Here is an 18440-nt window from a genome sequence, read left to right as displayed (position 1 = left end):
GTCAAAATGAGGCCATTAAGTTTTAATTATTCAAACCTGGAATGAAGTGTGTGTGTCTGGGGGTAGAGGAGATGATATGAAGTTCACTTTGAATATAAATTACGTACTGGGTGGAGCAAATGAATTTAAAGAAAGAGGAACCCTGGTTCAACTCTATTTGCCAGTCAGGGTGACTCACTTGAACATCTGAAGGCCAGCGTACCTGTGGAAAGAGACTATTTCCTGGATATTCTTCTGTGAGTTAAGATGCTTAAAACCCATGTCTTGTAGTATCTGTCATTTTTGGAGTTGTAAGGGAAAACTGAGTTTTAAGCATAAAGGAAAAAGCATCTTATGCAGTGAGAAAAAAATTGACATCAGAATTTCTCAGAAAGAACTTAGTGAATTTTTATAAATTATTTGACGTTATCCTTGAATGACTGATTTCATTGTCCAAAGACTTAAAGTAAGGAGTTGGAATTCCCCAGATTTTGCCAAACTGCAGGATGGCAGCCACAATTTTTAAAACAATAGGTATCGTCAGGTCCCAGGGCCAGAATGAGGTAGAGATTTTATGTAGTTTCTCCTTTGTTAATAACATTTAAGCTGTTTTCGTTTTGATTTGCATTCTCCTGATTAGTGCAGTTGGTCAAAGCTGGTGCTAGCGGACTTGGCCAGATGTCTGGAGCCATACAAGCTGATTCTGTGTGGGAGACACTGGGGCTGGTTCCCGCCCTCCCTTCCCTTCCTCCTTGCCGACAGAGTTCCATTTTATTGAGGTGGTCACCCTCTTGGCTGTGTGTTCGGGGTTTACAGTGACCCACCCTAAAGGCAGAGGGGCAGAGGTGGTGCAGAGACTGGTCATCGGTCTCTAGGGGGAATCAAGGTAATTCGTTTCCCTTGTCCCTGATAGGCTCGGTGCAAAACCCATCTTCTAAAGGACAGCTGGCCTCTTCTAGCGGGCAGAGATCGTTCAACTTTGACCCGCTTGTAATTATGGCAGGAGTCCAGGGCCCCACACCAGCCACCCTATTTCAACCCCCACAGAATCTTCCCCTTCACATTGTGAGGCTTGACATGTCCCTGTGAAGAGCCGCAGGCGTGGAACACTTTGGGAAATCCCTATTCAGGCTCTCACTGAAAAACCCCAGACTGAGGGAACAAAGGCGATCGATCCTAAGCCTGGGTAGAGCAGAGCTGGGCACTGGTGGATCGCAGAGCCTGAAGCGCCAGGAGAAACCTGCTGGTTACTTCCTTTTATTTTCTGTCTTTATAAGTGTCATTCTAGAACCCCATACAGGATCTTCTCCATCATAGGAAACTGTTCCGGGGAAATTGACTTGGTATCTATTTTATCTCTGAGAAACTTCTTTGAGTAGCTGCCAGTAACCTTTAGGGCTCTTTTATTTAAAAACAACAACAACAACAAACAAAAAAAGTTCATGGCCAGGCGCGGTGGCTCACACCTGTAATCCCAGCACTTTGGGAGGCCCAGGTGGGCGGATCACGAGGTCAGGAGAGATCCGCGTGACCAACATGGTGAAACCCTGTCTCTACTAAAAATACAAAAATTAGCTTGGTGTGGTGGCGAAAGCCTGTAATCCCAGCTATTCAGGAGGGTGAGGCAGGAGAATCACTTGAACCCCGAAGTCGGAGGTTGCAGTGACCGAGATCTCGCCACTGCACCCCAGCCTGGGCAACAGAGAGACTCCGTCTCAAAAAGCAAAACAAAACAAAACCAAACCGTTACTAAAAGCCGCTTACTTGTATTCATTCGGACGTCTCTGTGGTTTCTCAGTTCCTGAACAGGAATGTATTGTTATGTCCAAGAAGAACATATTAGTGTCTCCCTAATTTTACATATGCGGTTTTCTGTTTACAACTTCCCTCCCCACCTTATTATCCTAACCCTTTTGAGAAGCTCCTTCATGTGTAACTACTAGGCAGTGCTGTTGCCCTCCTGGGTGGAAGGGGCTGTTTGGAATGGGATTGAGAGAAAGCTGGCAGTGCAGGGGACGCAACGCTAGAAATGTGAAACCAGGACCCTGTCGCCGACCCTTTTAGAGAAATGTTTACTGTCTGGATGCCCCCAGCCGCCTTGCCTGAGCGCCGTCACACTTTCTGCCCTTTGGATATGCAGATATCCGAATGCTCTGCCTATGATTAAGCAGATGCTTAGTAAGGAAAGAAAACACTGGTCTGGAAATAATTTCTCAAGCGCCGTGACTGCCTTATTGCACAAACATCGCCTCTTCGATGTTTCTCACAATCCAGAGAGGAAGTGGCATCCATCGTGGCATGAATAGGAATGTGTGTTTGGAGCCGCGGGGCGGGGCTGGGAGGGGAGGGGACACTACCCAGCCATCCGAGAAGACTGTGGGGCTAGGAAAACCTCCGCGGGGAGCCTGCGGCGCGGACCTTTCCTGTGTCCCCTTCGCTGCGGGTCCTGCCCAGGGCTGCGCCAGGTGGAGGCCCCGAGCGGCGGCGCGTTTCCTGCGCTCCGGGACTGCGGGAGAATCGCGAGTCCCTGTCTCCGAGACTAGAGGCCACGGACACCCGCGCAGGAGCATCCCCTGGCACCCCACCCACGCTGTCCCCCCGGAGTCTACACATCCGCGACCTCCCGTGTCTAGGCGCACACATTTCCCGCCCCGCGGAGACTCCCACGCCCCGGGCCCTCTCCGCCGCAGGCGCCAGATCCCGCCTCCGGGGGCTGGACCGAGAGGGTCCTCGGCGGCGTCTTTAAGGCTGCGGTCCCCGCCCCGCCGTCCTCCCCGCCCTCCTCCCTCCCGCCGCGGCTCCTCCCGCCCTCCCAGAGCAGCAGGGCGGCTGGGCGCGCGCGGCGCAGAGCAGGTGCCGGGGAGCCCTTCGCATGCGGCTGCCGGGCCGGAGGTGGTAGCGGCGCCGGGCGCGCTCCGCCCGCCCCTCCTCCGGGCCGCACTGAGGCTCGGGAGCGCGGGGACATGTCGGTGGCGGCGGGCAGCAGCGAGGCGGCCGGCGGGGCCAGCGGCGGCGGCGCGCGGGTTTTCTTCCAAAGCCCCCGGGGTGGCGCCGGTGGCAGCCCGGGCTCCAGCAGCGGCTCAGGCTCCTCCCGGGAGGACTCCGCGCCCGTGGCCACGGCGGCCGCTGCAGGGCAGGTTCAGCAGCAACAGCAGCGGCGACACCAGCAGGGAAAAGTGACAGTGAAATACGATCGTAAGGAGCTTCGGAAGCGGCTGGTGCTGGAAGAGTGGATCGTGGAGCAGCTGGGTCAGCTCTACGGCTGCGAGGTACCTGGGCGCGGGGCTGGGAGGGTCGGGGATCTGTCTAGCTCCTCTGTGCCCGCGCAGGAATTCTCCCGGGCTCCAGCTCCGGGGCGCGCACGTCCCTGACTCCCGGGGACCAAGTGCCAGGAGCGAGGCGCGGCGCCTTCTCTCCCCCGTGGTGCCCTCTGGCGTCGGGCTCAGCTGTTGGGACGCCCCTGTCTGGGTTCGGCTGCCGGTGCCCGGGGAGCTGCGGGCCCCCTTGGTGGCCGTGGGGGGAGGGTTGGGTCCTGGGGAGCACAGTGCTTTTCTCCTAGCTCCGGGCGCCTCTGGGCTCCAGCTGTAGCTGCGCAAAGCGGGGCTCGGAGGGGCTCACTCTAGCTGCGCCTCAGCAGCGGTTGGGGATACAGCAGCCAAAGAGAGCAGCGCTCACTGCTGGGATCCCGGCAGCCCTGATTTTTGTGGAGAACGAGCCGGGAAGGAAGGAAGCTGCTGCCTCGTGGAAAGGAGAGGTTCTGGGGATCTCAGAGGCCCCCTTGGCTCCTGAAATTCCTCGTGAAAATCCTGAGATGGAACGCTTTCCCCTTTCCAGCCAGCCCCGACGGTGTCTCCATAATTCGTTCCTGCATTATCAGAGCTGCACACGTTGTGCTTTGTTGAAGCCATAGTTTTTTCCTCTCTAAGCTCAGTCACTCCCATTGATGGGCGCAGAATGAGCATCTGGGGCAACCTCGACGGGTGCCTCGGTGGAAGGGCGGGAGCCCTGCGGGGGGCCTGCGGGATCCCGGAATCTGCCAGCTTCAGGCTCCCAGCTCCCCTCTCCTCCACGACATCGTGACTTCCCACAGTCCAGGGACTAAGGTCATACACAAGTCTCAGGGACGTGTATACATTTGATGTAGGGAGAAATATGTAGAATAAACTGCAGCAAAACGACTGAAGCCAAAATGATCTCTCATGAGCATCTTGAATAACAGTAATTAATTCTAAACGAAGTGACCTCCTCTTAAGGGAGTGGAGTTTGGAAAGGGTGGAAGCATGAAGGGGTTAATAATTAAGAATGTGGCTTCTAAGCTAAAGCTAGGTTTGTGTTCATCCAACTGTTGTGCTCTTCAACAGAGATGACAACCAGATGAACTCACAGGCTTTACCACTAATGTTGGGTATTCTGTATTTGACACATTTCATGGCCTGTTGTGAAGACACATTTTCTTAAACACTCTCATTGCACAAGGAAACAGCATACTCATTACAGACTACTGATGAATGATTATAATGTAATGAAGCTTGAGTGTATGACTAATGGGGTTGTAAAAATGTGTTGTTTCTCCAGCCCAGCTCTTACAAAAAGCCAATTTAATTGCATAAATAAAAACTGGCAAACATAAGAAGTGTTCATGAGATTTTTATAGGAAGTTGGCAAAACTCTGTAAAGAAACAACATTATTTGATGTAGATGGGATTACTGTTGGATGAATGGATGTGCTCAGTCCTGCCTCTGTAGAATCCAGTTAATTTTCATTTATTTCATACTGTTTTTATTTCTCCATTTGGGATTTGGAGAAGATTTGAATTAATAGAAAAAGTATTGTTGAAATTAACAATGCCCCAGCATGGTTCTTTTTGTGGGAGACTAATTAGGCGTAGATTGGGAGACTAGAAAGAGGTCTACCCACTGAATAGGCTGATAAACAATATATTTTAAAAATTCTTCAGAATAATTAGAAAAAATGGAGGTTTGATTGTTTCCTGTGTGAAACATGTAGGTTAGGTATATATTTTAAAGGGTAAACATGAGCTTGAATCTTTCCCTTGTATTGTACTTTTCTTCTTGGGTTTTAAATCTTCAACCCATAGCAAACAGCTAGACATTTGAAAGGGAGGTTTTTGTGGTGAAATAATACAAGATGCTCTATATGCTACCTCCATGTTATTAACATGTGGCAAGTATTTTTCTTCAAGTTGTTTGTTCAGTCATTGTAGGCTGAAGGAATATAAATAATTAGAAGGTTGTTGGCAATTGGTAATCACTGTGCTAGTGGTGTACCTCCATTTAATAATAAAGAAACGTGGGCAAATAAGTAGCCAAATAAAGGCTTGTCTCTTTGCATCTATTTCTCTGCTGATAGTGCTCCATTTTTAGCATTGGGTTCTCTTGTTGAGTAACCTTTCTTTGTTGATAGCTTCAAGTATTTCAGCCTCTGGTTTGTGAATCTAGAAGGACGTACCCTGGCTTACAGCTCCGAACCTCATGCATATGAAGATTAGGAAATGTCCTTTTTATACTTAAAAGTGGTATTTCTTTCAAATGTTTAGCCCGTGAAAGTGACACAGCCAATTTCCTAGGCTTCAAACCTCAAACCTGCCAAAGGCTTGAGTTATCTGCTGAGTTGGGGTAGAATATGAACACATCTTTAATTTCAGAAGAACTTGACCCAGGCAGGTCAGGAGTTAGATGACTTGACCTTTTCAGAATAGAAAAGGATCTCTTGGAGTGGCATAAAGCAATGTATTTAGAAAGAGGAAGAGGAAAGAAGAAATACACAGAACCACTTTCTGTCTGTGGTTTTTTCTGGAAGTGTGCAGTGACTAATCAGTTTTGTATGAGAATAATGTCATAGGGGAATGTATTACCTACCTACTAGGTGACTAGGTGCTCTTCTAGTTACTTTGGGCTAATTCATTTAGTCTTCATAACAACTGTATAAAGAAGATGTTCTTTTTATCATTGTTTAAATATAAACAAGGAAGACTCAGAGAGGATTAAAAGGCTGCTTCAAGCTCATGTAGCTGGTGGGTGGGTTGGGGTTGAGGATGAACCCAGTCTGGAATCTGAGTCCACTGTATAACCACCAGACCTGTCTGTACCGTGCAAGAGAACAAATGTAGGTCTACAAGGCATCTGTCTAAATGTTTAAAACCTATGAATTAAACTAACAACATTTGTATAAAATTTCTTCTGTCCACTGATCTTGACAGCTACGTCTTCATAATGACCTGGAAGGCTAGGTTTGCATTTTGAATTCAAAATGTAACTTCCCAGAGTCATGAGCTGAAATGCATTTAGGAGACTCTGCCCTGGCCCGGGTTTCTTCCCTTTTGCTTCCCATCCTTGGTACAGTCCCACCTGGTGAAGGACACTGTGTCCACTCGCACGCGCAGTCTTGGTATGCACCTGCCACTCCTTGACCATGATGCCTCTGCACACACCAGTGGTGATGTCCCCCTTGGGCAGAACAGATCTGGGAGGAGCTTGTTCATGCCCTAGAAGCTACTTGGGATTTGAGAAGGGAATTCTGGGGACCTGGATCACAGACTAAAACCAGATGGAGGGACACTGGTTCTGGATAGATGGGTCCACTTTGTCCTAGGAAGTCTTCAGGAAGACGGGTTATGGCAGGAGTGGGGCCCAGAGATGTGGTCCCCTCTTACGCAATCTAAGGGCAGCATTGTAAAATATCGTGTCAAACAGCCTTTTGAATACATAGAAAAGTGCTTTTATTGGATTCCAAAATGATTTGTTATGTGCTTATAGTTCTTTTCCATCTCATCTTCTCTTGGGAAGGCTTATACAGGTAAATTTTCAGCTAGGAATTTGATTATAATGTGACCGTTAGACTAAATCTACATCTACATCCACATTTAAGGATTTCTGTTTAAAGACTTTTTTTTTTTTTTTTTTAAATCTCTTCCAAACCCTGGTGGGTTTTTTTCGTTTTTGTTTTTGTTTTTTTGAGATGAAGTCTCTCTCTGTCGCCTAGGCTGGAGTGCAGTGGCGCAATCTCAGCTCACTGCAACCTCCGCCTCCTGGGTTCAAACGATTCTCCTGCTTCTGCCTCCCGAGTAGCTGGGGCTACAGACGCGTGCCACCATGCCCGGCTAATTTTTGTATTTTTAGTAGAGACAGGGTTTCACTATGTTGGCCAGGCTGGTCTCGAACTCCTGATCTCATGATCCGACTGCCTCACCCTCCCAAAGTGCTGCGATTACAGGCATGAACCACCGCGCCCAGCCAACCCTGGTGGTTTTTAAGAGCATTTGAAATCTGGCATAATATCTACTTTAACAAGTACTGCAAGATGACTTACTGGATAAGTCATATGAATATTTCCAAGTTTGCCCAGCATCAAGATAACATCTGTACTTCCAGTTTTGCAATTCAATTTGCTTTGGAAATAAAAACATGTTGCTAAGCTCAGATGATTGCAATGCCCGTAGCATCCTAGCCATAAACAGACTTGTGTACCTCGGGTACTTGCTGTGTTGTTCTGACTGTCACCTTAGTAGGTCTTTCCCTTTGCTTCCAGTGTCTGCTTTTTATAAAATGGTTCCTGACTTATACCTTTCAGTCTTCCCTGACTCCCCGTTATCCCCCCCATTTTATAAAAACTGTCTACTGAGAGATGGTGGTGACACAGAAAGAAATACCCTGTTGATTGCTGCCTGATACATCTGGATATACAGATTGCTGCCTGACACATGGATACAGAGAAACAGAGAGTCATAGGGCACCACTTAATCTTACTGAATGCTAAGGAAAAATATTATAAAAGTAATCTGAAACTTAACGTCATTAGTGTTTAAATACAATGTTTTATTCCTCACTTTCTGAAAAATGATGATTTTATTTTTCTAAATTTGTTTCATAATGCATTTATGAGTTGTGACCTGCGATTTTAAAAATACTGCTTCTGAAACGGAGAAGCCTAAACATGTGTAATAGAGTTAGCAGACGCTGGCGGAGTACTTAGCATGTACTAGGCAAGGTTCATGTAATCTTGGCAACAACTCTGAGACCCCCATTTTGTGGAGGTGGAATCAGGCACAGAGAAGTTAAGAAGTTGCCCCAGGACTCTCAGCTGGGATGTGACAGAACAAGGCTGTGGCCAGGGAGTCAGGCACACCTTAATGAATGCCCTGTCCTGCCTCCTGAGACAGGACAGAGCCTGGCACCTGTGTGAACCCCATGGTTTGCCTGTTCCCAGATGCTGCTGTTGTACCCTGTAAATGGACTGTGAGTGCATGTGGGGGACACCACTGTTAGCAGGTCAGTTCTTGTACCCAGATGAGGCCTCTCCTTTTACGTGCGGGTCCTGGATTTCCATAGACTTTTCCAGGTACAGTATCACATCAGCCGGCTTTGCTACTTTATTAGTGCCCAAGCTGGAAGGTAGAAACTGCTGCTTAGAACTCCTCATGTGGATTGTTTGGTAAATCCCCATTTGTTCAGGTATTTGAGGGTGGGCTTTTAAACAACAACAAAACCGAAAAAACTCCATAAACTCAACCTGTAAACTACTAAGGAATAAATTACACATGTAAAAGTCAGTAGATAAAGCCAGGCACATGGTGGCTCACGCCTGTAATCCCAGCACTGACGGATCGCTTGAGGCCAGGAGTTGGAGACCAGCCTGAGGAACATGATGAAACTCCGTCTCTACAAAAAATACAAAAATTAGCCAAAGATGGTGGCATGTGCCGGTGGTCCCAGCTCCTCAGGAGGCTGAGGTGGGAGGGTCACCTGAGCCCGGGGAGGTCAAGGCTGCAGTGAGCCAAGATCACACCACTGTACTCCAGCCTGGGCAGCAGCCTGTCTCAAATAAAAAGAAAAGAAAAGTCAGTAGATAAAAGAATTCTAAATTGCCAAAGGAAGAAAAGAAAACTGCTTAACACATTCCCTTTGGAACAGTGGTTAGGGAAATGTGGGGTGGAAGCAGTGGTTACAACGTGTGCTTTGAAGTGAGATGAACCTGAATTCACATGTGGCTCTGTCATTCAGTGGGTATATGTGATTATGGGATTAGGCAATTTCCTTCACCCCTCTGAGCCTCACTTTCTCCATATATATATGTGTGTGTGTGTGTGTGTATATATATGTTTCAGACAGTCTTACTCCTGTTGCCCAGGCTAGAGAGTGCAGTGGGGCTATCACGGCTCATTGCGTCCTTGACCTCCCAGGCTCAAGTGATCCTCCAACCTATTTTTTTTTTTTTTTTTTTTTTTTTGTAGACACAAGGTTTCACTATGTTGGCCAGGCTGGTCTGGAACTCCTGGGCTTAAATTGATCCATCAGCCTCAGCCTGCCAAAGTGTTGGGATTACAGGCGTGAGCCACCGCACCCGGCTACTTTCTCTATATGTTGAAGGAAATCATCCTGGTGACTTTGCAGGGCTGTCAGGAGGACTGATGGGTGAGACACCAAGCATAGTACTTAGGACATAGCACGTCAGTGTTGTTATTGGAGCCAAAAGCTGCCGCCAACTGTTGGTTATTCTCTGTGATGTGGAGACAGAGGAAAGGGGTGAAGAAAACAAGGTATTCACATCTATTTGGTGCAATAATTTGGAGAAGAGTATATGGTTACTTTAGGATCAGGGGTGTTGGTGTATGTTTGAACTTGAACATGGGCAAATATTATCTAAACTATTCCTCCTGTTTCTAGAGCCTTCCTCATTCTCTATGTTTTGGTGGATTTTTACATATGTGCAGGGAAGTTAGACCATAACAACTTGAAGGCAAGGAACTGTATTAATTTTCATCATTTAAAAGTTCGTAGCGGGACACAATTCTTCAACCTATAAGCATTTGCTTGAATGAATGAAAAAGGATCAATGTTCAGCAAATGTTTAAAAGCCATTGATGTTTTTGTATCTGAATTAGTTGGTGGTATTCCTTTATCATGGACATGGCTAGGGAAAAAGTCAATCTGTGTTTTTGTTACTATAGTCATATCACATTCTTGCATCCTTACAGCTTTATGTCAGTGCTGTTGGAAAATACACCTTTCTTCATTGACTTACTTGCTCCAAACAGGAACTGAAAGGTGATAATGGTAGCCAATTGACTTTGAAGTTTAGGTTGACAGAATTCTTTTGCAAATGTGATCTTCCCTGAGTCCCGTCCACTGTCTTCTCCTTTGCTCCTAACGTGCCCCTGCTACACTAGTTCTGCCTGCCGTTCTCATCTCTGCGGGTACATGTGTGCTTTTGCTGTCTTCTGTTTGTCCTTTTCCTCCCATCCTAAAACAATCTGGCAGCCCCTGGCCTCCCTCGCCTAGCCCACAGCTCTCTGTCAAGAAGTCTCTTTCTAGATGGAGAGAAGAACCAAATCTGAATTTTATTTTCCATGTGGCACATGCTTTGGCCACATGGTTTAGTTTGTAGTGCATGCTCTTGCTCTTGTTTCCTGCACTGGGCTAGTTCAAGCCTTCGCCTGTCTTTCCAAGGCATCTCTTCTGCTCTCTGCCCTCCCAGTCTCCTCCTCTGCAAGCTAGACCAGCCACCTTCTAGGCACTTCATTCATGACACCCCTTTCTTGGCTGAGTTTTCAACCTCTCTGACCCATTCATTTCAGCATATACACAAGTTGAAGTCTTTCTCTTCTGTTTAAACCACCACCATCCCCCGTTACCACACAAATAGCTTCTCCTCCTCCGCCCCGTATTCCCCCACCATGTGCCGCCCTGTCTTTCTCCTTCCCTTTCTGGATTTTTCCTCTCTTGCCTGCTCTTCAACGATGATATTTCTCTGTCTTCAGGCCCTGGCTCTCTGTTCTGTGTGTGTGTGTGTGTGTGTATTTTGTTGTTGTTGTTGTTTGTTTGTTTGTTTGTTTTTCCTTTACTCCTGCGTGCTCTTTTTGGATGATAGGACCCTTCCTGTGGCTTTAATTGCTGTCTATATGCGGACAACGTGTAACTCCATATTTTTAGCCCTAATCTGTTTTCTGAGTGCCAGATGTATTCAGACAACTTTGAAATGGACAGTGCCACTTAATACCCCAGAGAAACCTCATATTCAACTGGTCCGGAAATGAGTTTCTCATCTTCCTTAGGAAACGTGCTCCTCTTCCTCACTTCCCTCAGCGGGCAGCAGGTGCTGCTGTCCACAGTTGTCCCAGCCCAAGATTACGTGGCATGCTTATCTCTTGCCTCCTCCTTGCTATCACAACCAGGAGTCACAAAGTCTTGTAGATGCTCCTACAGCTCTGGAATATCAGTCCCCACTGGTCCCTGTCACTGCCTTAATCCAGCTCCTTGTAACTTCTCACCTGTATAATAGCAATGGTCACTGTAGTCCAGTTTCTTTCAAATTACGGCAACCACTCCTTCTGCTACTGCACCCTCCACCACTGCTGCTATTGTTTCTACTACTTCTGGGACTAACCCAGCTCTCAGGTGACAGCCAGGAGATTTATGCATCTTACCTCCTACCATCAGTCCTCCCAACAACTTTATGAAGGAGATGGTATTATCTTCATTTCTTTATTTTTTGGAGGAAGCAGCTGAGATCCGAGAAGTCGTTGCTTGTCCTTGTCCAAGTTCACACTGATTCCAAAGTCACTTAGCTATGATGCTCCCATTGCTCCCAATAGCTCCATTTAAGAAGTGCTGATTGCAAACCTTGTCCTTCATGGGTGCTAATTTAATCCTTGCAGTAACTCTGCAAGGTAGGTGAAGAAACTGAAGTACAGAGAGCTTGAGCTGCAGGCCCCTGTGAGAGGCCACATGGCTGGCAGGTGGCAGGGTCTGTGGTTCCTGGGTTGGGCCTCCCGCTCTGTCCCTGCTCCAGCTCCCCACGGTGCTTCAGGGCCACCTCCATGTGCTGCAGCTGGTGTGTTTTCTAAAATCCAGGTAGGATCTTGTTCCCCACAGCCTTCAGGATAAAGCAGGAGCCCCTTAGCACATGACCAGGGCTCAGGGGTTTCCTTGCCCCAGTCTCTGGACTTGTCTCTGGCCACCCCCAGCCCTGCTGCTTCAGCTAGCAGATGAGTCCCTAAAGCAGCTCATCAGGAACCCCTCTGCCATAATCACCTCCAACCCCTCCCCTGCCCCCACCCCCTAGCTGTCTAGCTCGCACCTGTTCTTAGCCTGGAACTTGGCAGTGCCTTCCTGGGAGCTTCTCTGATCCATCTCCTGCTGTCAGGTTGGCTCTGGGGCCTTTCCAGGGCCCCTCTTTCTGTAATCCTGTCTCCCACCCTCACTGCAGCCTCCTGAAGGCAGAATCTTGTACCTTTGCAGCCCTGGTGACTCTCACACACCTGGCTGCACTTGGGTGTCCCTGCTATGGACTGAATGTTTGTGTCCCCCCAGATTCATAGGTTGAAACCCCAGTCCCCAGAGTGATGGTATTTGGAGGGAGGACTTTGGGGAGGTCATTAGTGTTAGATGAGGTCATGACGGTGGAGGCTCTGTGATGTGATTAATGCCCTTAAAAGGGGAGGAAGGGGTCAGAGCTCACTCTCACTGCCATGCAAGGGCGCAGTGTGAAAGCACAGCAAGAAGATGGAAGACGGCCACCTGTAGACCAGCAGGAGGATGCTGGCACCCTGATCTCAGACCTCCAGCCTCTAGAACTGGGAGACAGAAATGCTTGTTGTTGAGCCACTCGGTCTGTGCTATTTATTTGACTGTCAGTGAGTGACAGTGGCTGCATCTTCTGGTTTCATGATGTGCATTTCAGAAATGTGTTCCCAAAATGAAACACACGAATATAATTTGGCTCTGCCTGTATTGAAAACCTGCTCTTTCACTGTCAACTTCAAGTTATGGTTCTTTTTCCTGGTTATAAATTATAACTATGGAGTCCTTTGAACCTCTGAACTAAAAGGAAGTTGTGGCATAAGGCATAGACGTATGGGGTAATGAAAGTCTTCAAAGAAAGGGATCATGAGTTACTGCCATTCTCTGTAAATTTAAGTCTTCAGCATGTCCAAGAATTTTGTTTGCACAGGAATTGCTTATTTCTATGTGAGTAGAAATGCTTGTGCAAGGAAGTAGCAAGTGCTTTCCCATCTGTGGATAAGACTTGGAGCAACAGGCTCACACAAGTCTTCATAGAACAAGAATGAAAGCCTGGATTCCTGCCTCTGCTTAAAAGTTGGGGCCAATACATTCTCACTAGGTTTTTCTTAGTCAGCACGGGCATTTTGGAAATCTGTTCCACTGAGTAAAAGCTTAGAAAAAAGAGAAGACCAGAGCGTGGGTGGGTCTCTAAATCATCACTTTATGGTTGAGGAATAAAATGATTAAGAAACAGCTTCTTCATTTTGAAAGAATCCATGGGGAAAACTGTGGAAGGAGCTGTGGAGGGCTGGAATATTCATTCACTCACTCATTCATTCATTTGTTCAACAGATAACATAGGGCAGGAACAGGGTTATAAGAAGCTTCACCCTTTTAAACTGTGTAAGGGAAAAAGTAGAAAAAGTAAAGGAATGAACACTTCCCATTATGGCAGAAGAATGGAGGAGACTATGATTGAAAGCTCTTTGGGGCAGGGACTCTGTCCTGTTCACAGTTGTGTTAGTATATTCAATACAGTTATTTAGTACATAGCGGCTGCACATTTCTTTACTCAAAGTCTGTGTTCAGGAAAGGATATGATAAATTCACTGACATTATATTGGAAATGACTAAAAACAATTTATCTTTCATTTTAATAGGAAGTCAGATCTTAAGTAAGAGAAAGTAATCTCTTAAGAGCTGGCCTTCAGGAATGAATAAGCCAGGGCAGGATGTATGCTTTGTGGCTGTGGGAACCTTGCTGGCACCTATGAGATTAATTCCTGTAGGCTGTTCCCAGTGTGAGGTAGTGGGAATGGCCCTTGCCTGTGAGCTCCATCCTAGTTGGGCCACCGCTGACCAGCTAGATGAGCTTGGCAAGTCATTTTCACCAACAGAGTTTGTTTTCAGGTTTTCTTTCTTCATTTGAAAAAAATGAGGGAGGTCTGGGGCTTTCTAGCTCTAACCTTTAGATGTTCTATGCTAAAGCCAGGGCTGCACTGGTGAAAGTGAGATGTATCAAAGAAAGGGTGATATTGAAAGCAGGAGAAATAGAAGTGTCTTCCCCTTCAAGGCAAACCTGAGACAAGGATTAGACTAGTTCACCAAAGGGCCATCGAATTTGCAGAGCTAATTTCCTGTAACTGAAGTGGGAGCTTATCCATCCTGCACTGGGCATGATGTCTTGTGTGAGTGGTTTGGGTAGGGACTAGAACGTAAGGATTAGATTAATAACTTTTTTTAAAATTCATCTTTTCCTCCTCTGAAACCTCTCCTTAACTATTGGCTTTCAAGTTAAGTTTGGAATCTGACAGCACAGACACTTACAACCACCATAGCTGCTTTTTCTTTGCATTTAATTAGGTTAACCTTTAAGAACTGGCGTGTTTGACTTAAGATTTTTAGGCATATAACCTATAATACTGGCTTTGGGGGGTGCTTTTCTGTTCTTATTATTTGTCCTTTATCTTGGCACCTCATAATTAACTAATGGTGGTATTTATTTTAACGTGAGGGAGGTTCATTTTGAGATATGAAATGAGAATCTGAGAGGGAAAATCACAGCAGCTTTCAGGAGTAAAATTTAACAAGGTGAAATGTACAAATTAGCCTGAAAAAGAGTATGACTAAATCTATACTAGCAAATTACTTTCTGTTGGGGAGTTTATTCCTGGAATGTCGCTTTATAGTTAGTTTTAGGACTAATAGGATGGGATAATAAGAAAAACTTAAGATTTTTTATGGACAGTTCTGGCAGGAAGTGAAAAGCAGAACTTATTCTTTATAATATTTGTTTATTTGGTATGATGACAGAATCATAAAGCACCATCAGATAATCCCATTTGACCCACATAAATACTCTGTGATATAAGTAGCTACTCCAATTTAAAATGAGAAAACAGGGAGGCTCCAAGAGTCTTAGTAACATGCTCAAGTTTAAACTGCCAGTAACAAGAGGAAGACTTGCTTCCTGGAAACTGTGAACATCAGTTGCACCATTTCCCCCCAGATACCTTCCATGTATTCTAGCATGTTTGGCCAATACACTGAGCAAATCTTTTTTGTTTGATTTACTTGATACATTTTCAAATATGCTTCATCTTAGTTGAACAGTTTACAGGATTCTGTTATTTCTCAAGTGAACCATTTACAGGAGTCAGCCATCTCTTAAGAAAAATGCAAATCCTGGCTGGGTGCGGTGGCTCATGCCTGTAATCCCAGCACTTTGGGAGGCTGAGGCGGGTGGATCACTTGAGGTCAGGAGTTTGAGACCAGCCTGAACAACATGGTAAAACCCCGTCTCTACTTAAAATATAAAAATTAGCCAGGCGTGATGGAGGGCACCCGTAATCCCAGCTACTAGGGAGGCTGAGGCAAGAGAATCGCTTGAACCTGGGAGGCAGAGATTGTAGTGAGCTGAGATCGCACCATTGCACTCCAGCCTGGGCGACAGAGTGAGACTGTCTCAAAAAAAAAAAAAAAAAAAAAAAAAAGAAAAAGAAAAATTCAAATCCATTACTTCTGAAGTAGACACCCCAGTGAGTGAACTAATTCTTTCTTTCTTTGCCAGGTTTGCATGAGCAGTTGGTCATGGAGTCCTTGTGCTCTTGGTCTCTCCATTTAGATGGAATTGACTCCATGCTCGATCTCTTTTGAGGTTAAAAGTTAGAAACTCACTTTAAATAAGGCAAGGGATACAGAGTATATATTTTATCTTACATATTTGAAAGCAGCAGATATTATCATTGATATGGTAGAAGTAAAGTAATGCTTTTTCTAAATACAATGTAAAAAACTATTAATAACTTGGTTTGCTTATGCTAAATGATGTTTTTACTCAAGTCCTTAGCTGCTGCCGCCAATCATCTGTTAGAATTTTTCTCTTATATTTGTATGTCAATAGTGCACACATTGGTAAAGCCACTTCATTCATTTCTGCTAATATTAATGGAATTAAATCTGTTTCAAGCCAGGTAGGTGAGGTGTTGAGTTTTCAGATTGGCAGAGGTAGCTTTTCTGTTTGGTTCTTATGAGCTAATACTCTACATAACGATTCAAATTAGTCAACTGGTTTTTCTTATGTTTGTGTTGGGGTGTGGCAGCTCTCTGACAAGTCAAAAGAAAATGAGTAATGGATTTGGTGCTAAAACATGATTATGCTTGCTATAATGAAAGCACCCTAGAAATATTAAAACTAAAAAACAACACGTACTATCTCTGTTAGACAAGTGCCTTTTGTTATGTTAAGATATTCCATTTCTTCATCATGCCAGATGGTTCAGCATTTACTAATCTTATACCAGAAGCAGTTTACATGGAGAGATGTTTAGATAATGAAAACTTGTCTGTACTTAGGTAAATGGAAAGGTTGTCACCTGAACTAGCCAGAGACTCCAAAGCATTTAGCTGCGAGTCATGCATTAAACCTTGGGAACATCCCATGTTAGACTTAGATTAAGAACGCTTTTGGGGGTTCATAGAGGTGATGGGCTGCATTCAATGGTGAATGATCCCAAGGTTGAGTTAACTCATCACTCTGAAGAAGAAAATGAGAAATTAGTTTACTTAGTTAACTACTGACACCTTACCGTAAACTCTGAAGGAGGGCAAAGAATGAGATACAGAAAATGTATAAAATATTTAGTAAAATGAAATTCTCATGTCAGCTGTTACAACCACAACTCCGAGGATGTGAGAGAGTGTGGTCTACACAGAAGGGGTGGAGTGGGTGTGGACCTCAGCCTTCTGCTCCAGGAATCCATGCTTGTGAATGTCTTCCTAACTCTAGCCCCACTTTACAAAATCAAAACAAACAGAAAAGCTCCTAAGTATGGCTTCTTACTTGTGGTGAGAAACAGTTTGTCTCATTATCTCATTTCAGAGATGCCTACTGGTTACACTCACAGGTTCTTTTCACATCCTTTATGCCCTGATTGAGAGGATGTCTTAGTCCATTTTGTGTTTCTGTAGCAGAATACCTGAGACTGAGTGATTTATCAAGAAAGAGGCTTGTTTGGCTCATGATTCTGGAGGCTGGGGCGTCCCAGAAGCATGGCACTGCATCCGTTTGGCTTCTGGGCTTCTAGGGAGAATCTAATGCCATGTCATAACATGATGGAAGGTCAAAGGGGAAGTGGACACAGGTGAAGGGTCAAAACAGACCCTGCCTTGGAGGGAACTAATCTGTCACCTCCAGAATGAATCCAGTCTCACAAGAGCAAGAACTCACTCACTGTAGTGAGAACTGCACCACGACACCTAGGCCCAGAGGGCGGAGTCTCTGTGACCCAAGCTCTTCCCATTGAGTTCCACCTCTTAAAGTTTCCACTTCCCAACATTGCTGCACTGGGAATTAAGGTTCCGACGTGCGTTTTGATGGGGACACTCAAACCATAGCAGAGACATTGCCTTCTAAGATAGACCCTCCCATCTTCTTGGGGCGGTGGAGCTGGCTTGGTCTGTCTAGAAGGATGAGCAGGCTGCCCACTGACTACCTTTATTAAGAGTGATTTCAGTCATCATCCTTGGCTAACTGTAATTTCCACTTTTAAATGATCTAATCCTTTCAGAGAAATTTTGAGGATTAATAATATGAAAAACCATTCCCCCAAAGCTCAGAATATTTATGAAAGTATTATTAGCAACATCTACTATGCTTTTGCTATAACTAATTCTGCCTTGTTAATCTACGTATTCAAATTAAAGGTTGTTCTTTGACCCAATGGAGGGCAGAGGCTTATGAGATTTTTTTTTTATTATGGAATAATTTTGGTGGAGTTTCTACCTTGATTGCAAATTTGGTCACACACCAGGTTTTATGACTATAGAATAATCTAATCAACACTCTAGAATCTAATCAACACTCCAGGATCTAATCAACACTCCAGAATGGAAAATCTTGTTGGGTTGCTTCAAGAGAATTACGTTTCTGCGATGGGAGCTCTTGAGTTAAGTGATAATAGATAACATGCATTCTAGGTAAAACTCTTTTTTCATAGGATATCTTTTATATGCACCTAAGAAAGAGATTTGGATGATACATGATAACTATCAGTAGTGCTTTTTAGTATCATTATGGGTAATTTATTTTGTTTATCTGTTTTGTGCAATGCACATGTATTTCTCCTATAAGAGAATAACTTCAAAGTTGTTTTTTAGAAGGGGTGGGCATGAGTATCCCACTGTTTTATTGTCATGGGTAAGAAAGGGGCACAAGCCCTCTCCTGCCACAGGGCTTTACAATGTTTGGAATAGCTCGATTGGTGTTTTTTCCATCTTCTCTTTTTGAGGAAGATGAGCTTTAAATTTTTAAAAAATTATAAATAAGGAAAAAAAAAGCCAGTAAATTTGTTCATATTAGATTCTTTATATTTTCAGAGGAAGCAGCCATAACACTTTGGATAGAACACATAGCACTTTGGATAGAACACATAGCACTT

The 18440-nt window shown here is 45.2% G+C and overlaps 1 protein-coding gene across 1 annotated transcript in view; it reads left to right on the top strand.

Moving 5' to 3' along the window:
* The first annotated feature begins 2793 nt into the window (after positions 1 to 2793).
* LOC116463180 (protein phosphatase 1 regulatory subunit 14C) overlaps positions 2794 to 18440 on the top strand; it is a 104850-nt gene continuing 89203 nt past the window's right edge. The window contains exon 1 of the mRNA XM_032146174.2: positions 2794 to 3248. Within this exon, the coding sequence (XP_032002065.1) occupies positions 2943 to 3248 (306 nt within the window). The 5' untranslated portion in view covers positions 2794 to 2942. The remainder of the gene's footprint in view (positions 3249 to 18440) is intronic.

Source organism: Hylobates moloch, unplaced genomic scaffold (genome assembly GCF_009828535.3).
Source record: "Hylobates moloch isolate HMO894 unplaced genomic scaffold, HMol_V3 SCAFFOLD_28, whole genome shotgun sequence".
NCBI classification, from domain to species: domain Eukaryota; kingdom Metazoa; phylum Chordata; class Mammalia; order Primates; family Hylobatidae; genus Hylobates; species Hylobates moloch.
Note: the sequence above shows the minus strand (reverse complement) of the source record. Positions and strands in the feature narration are given on the sequence as shown.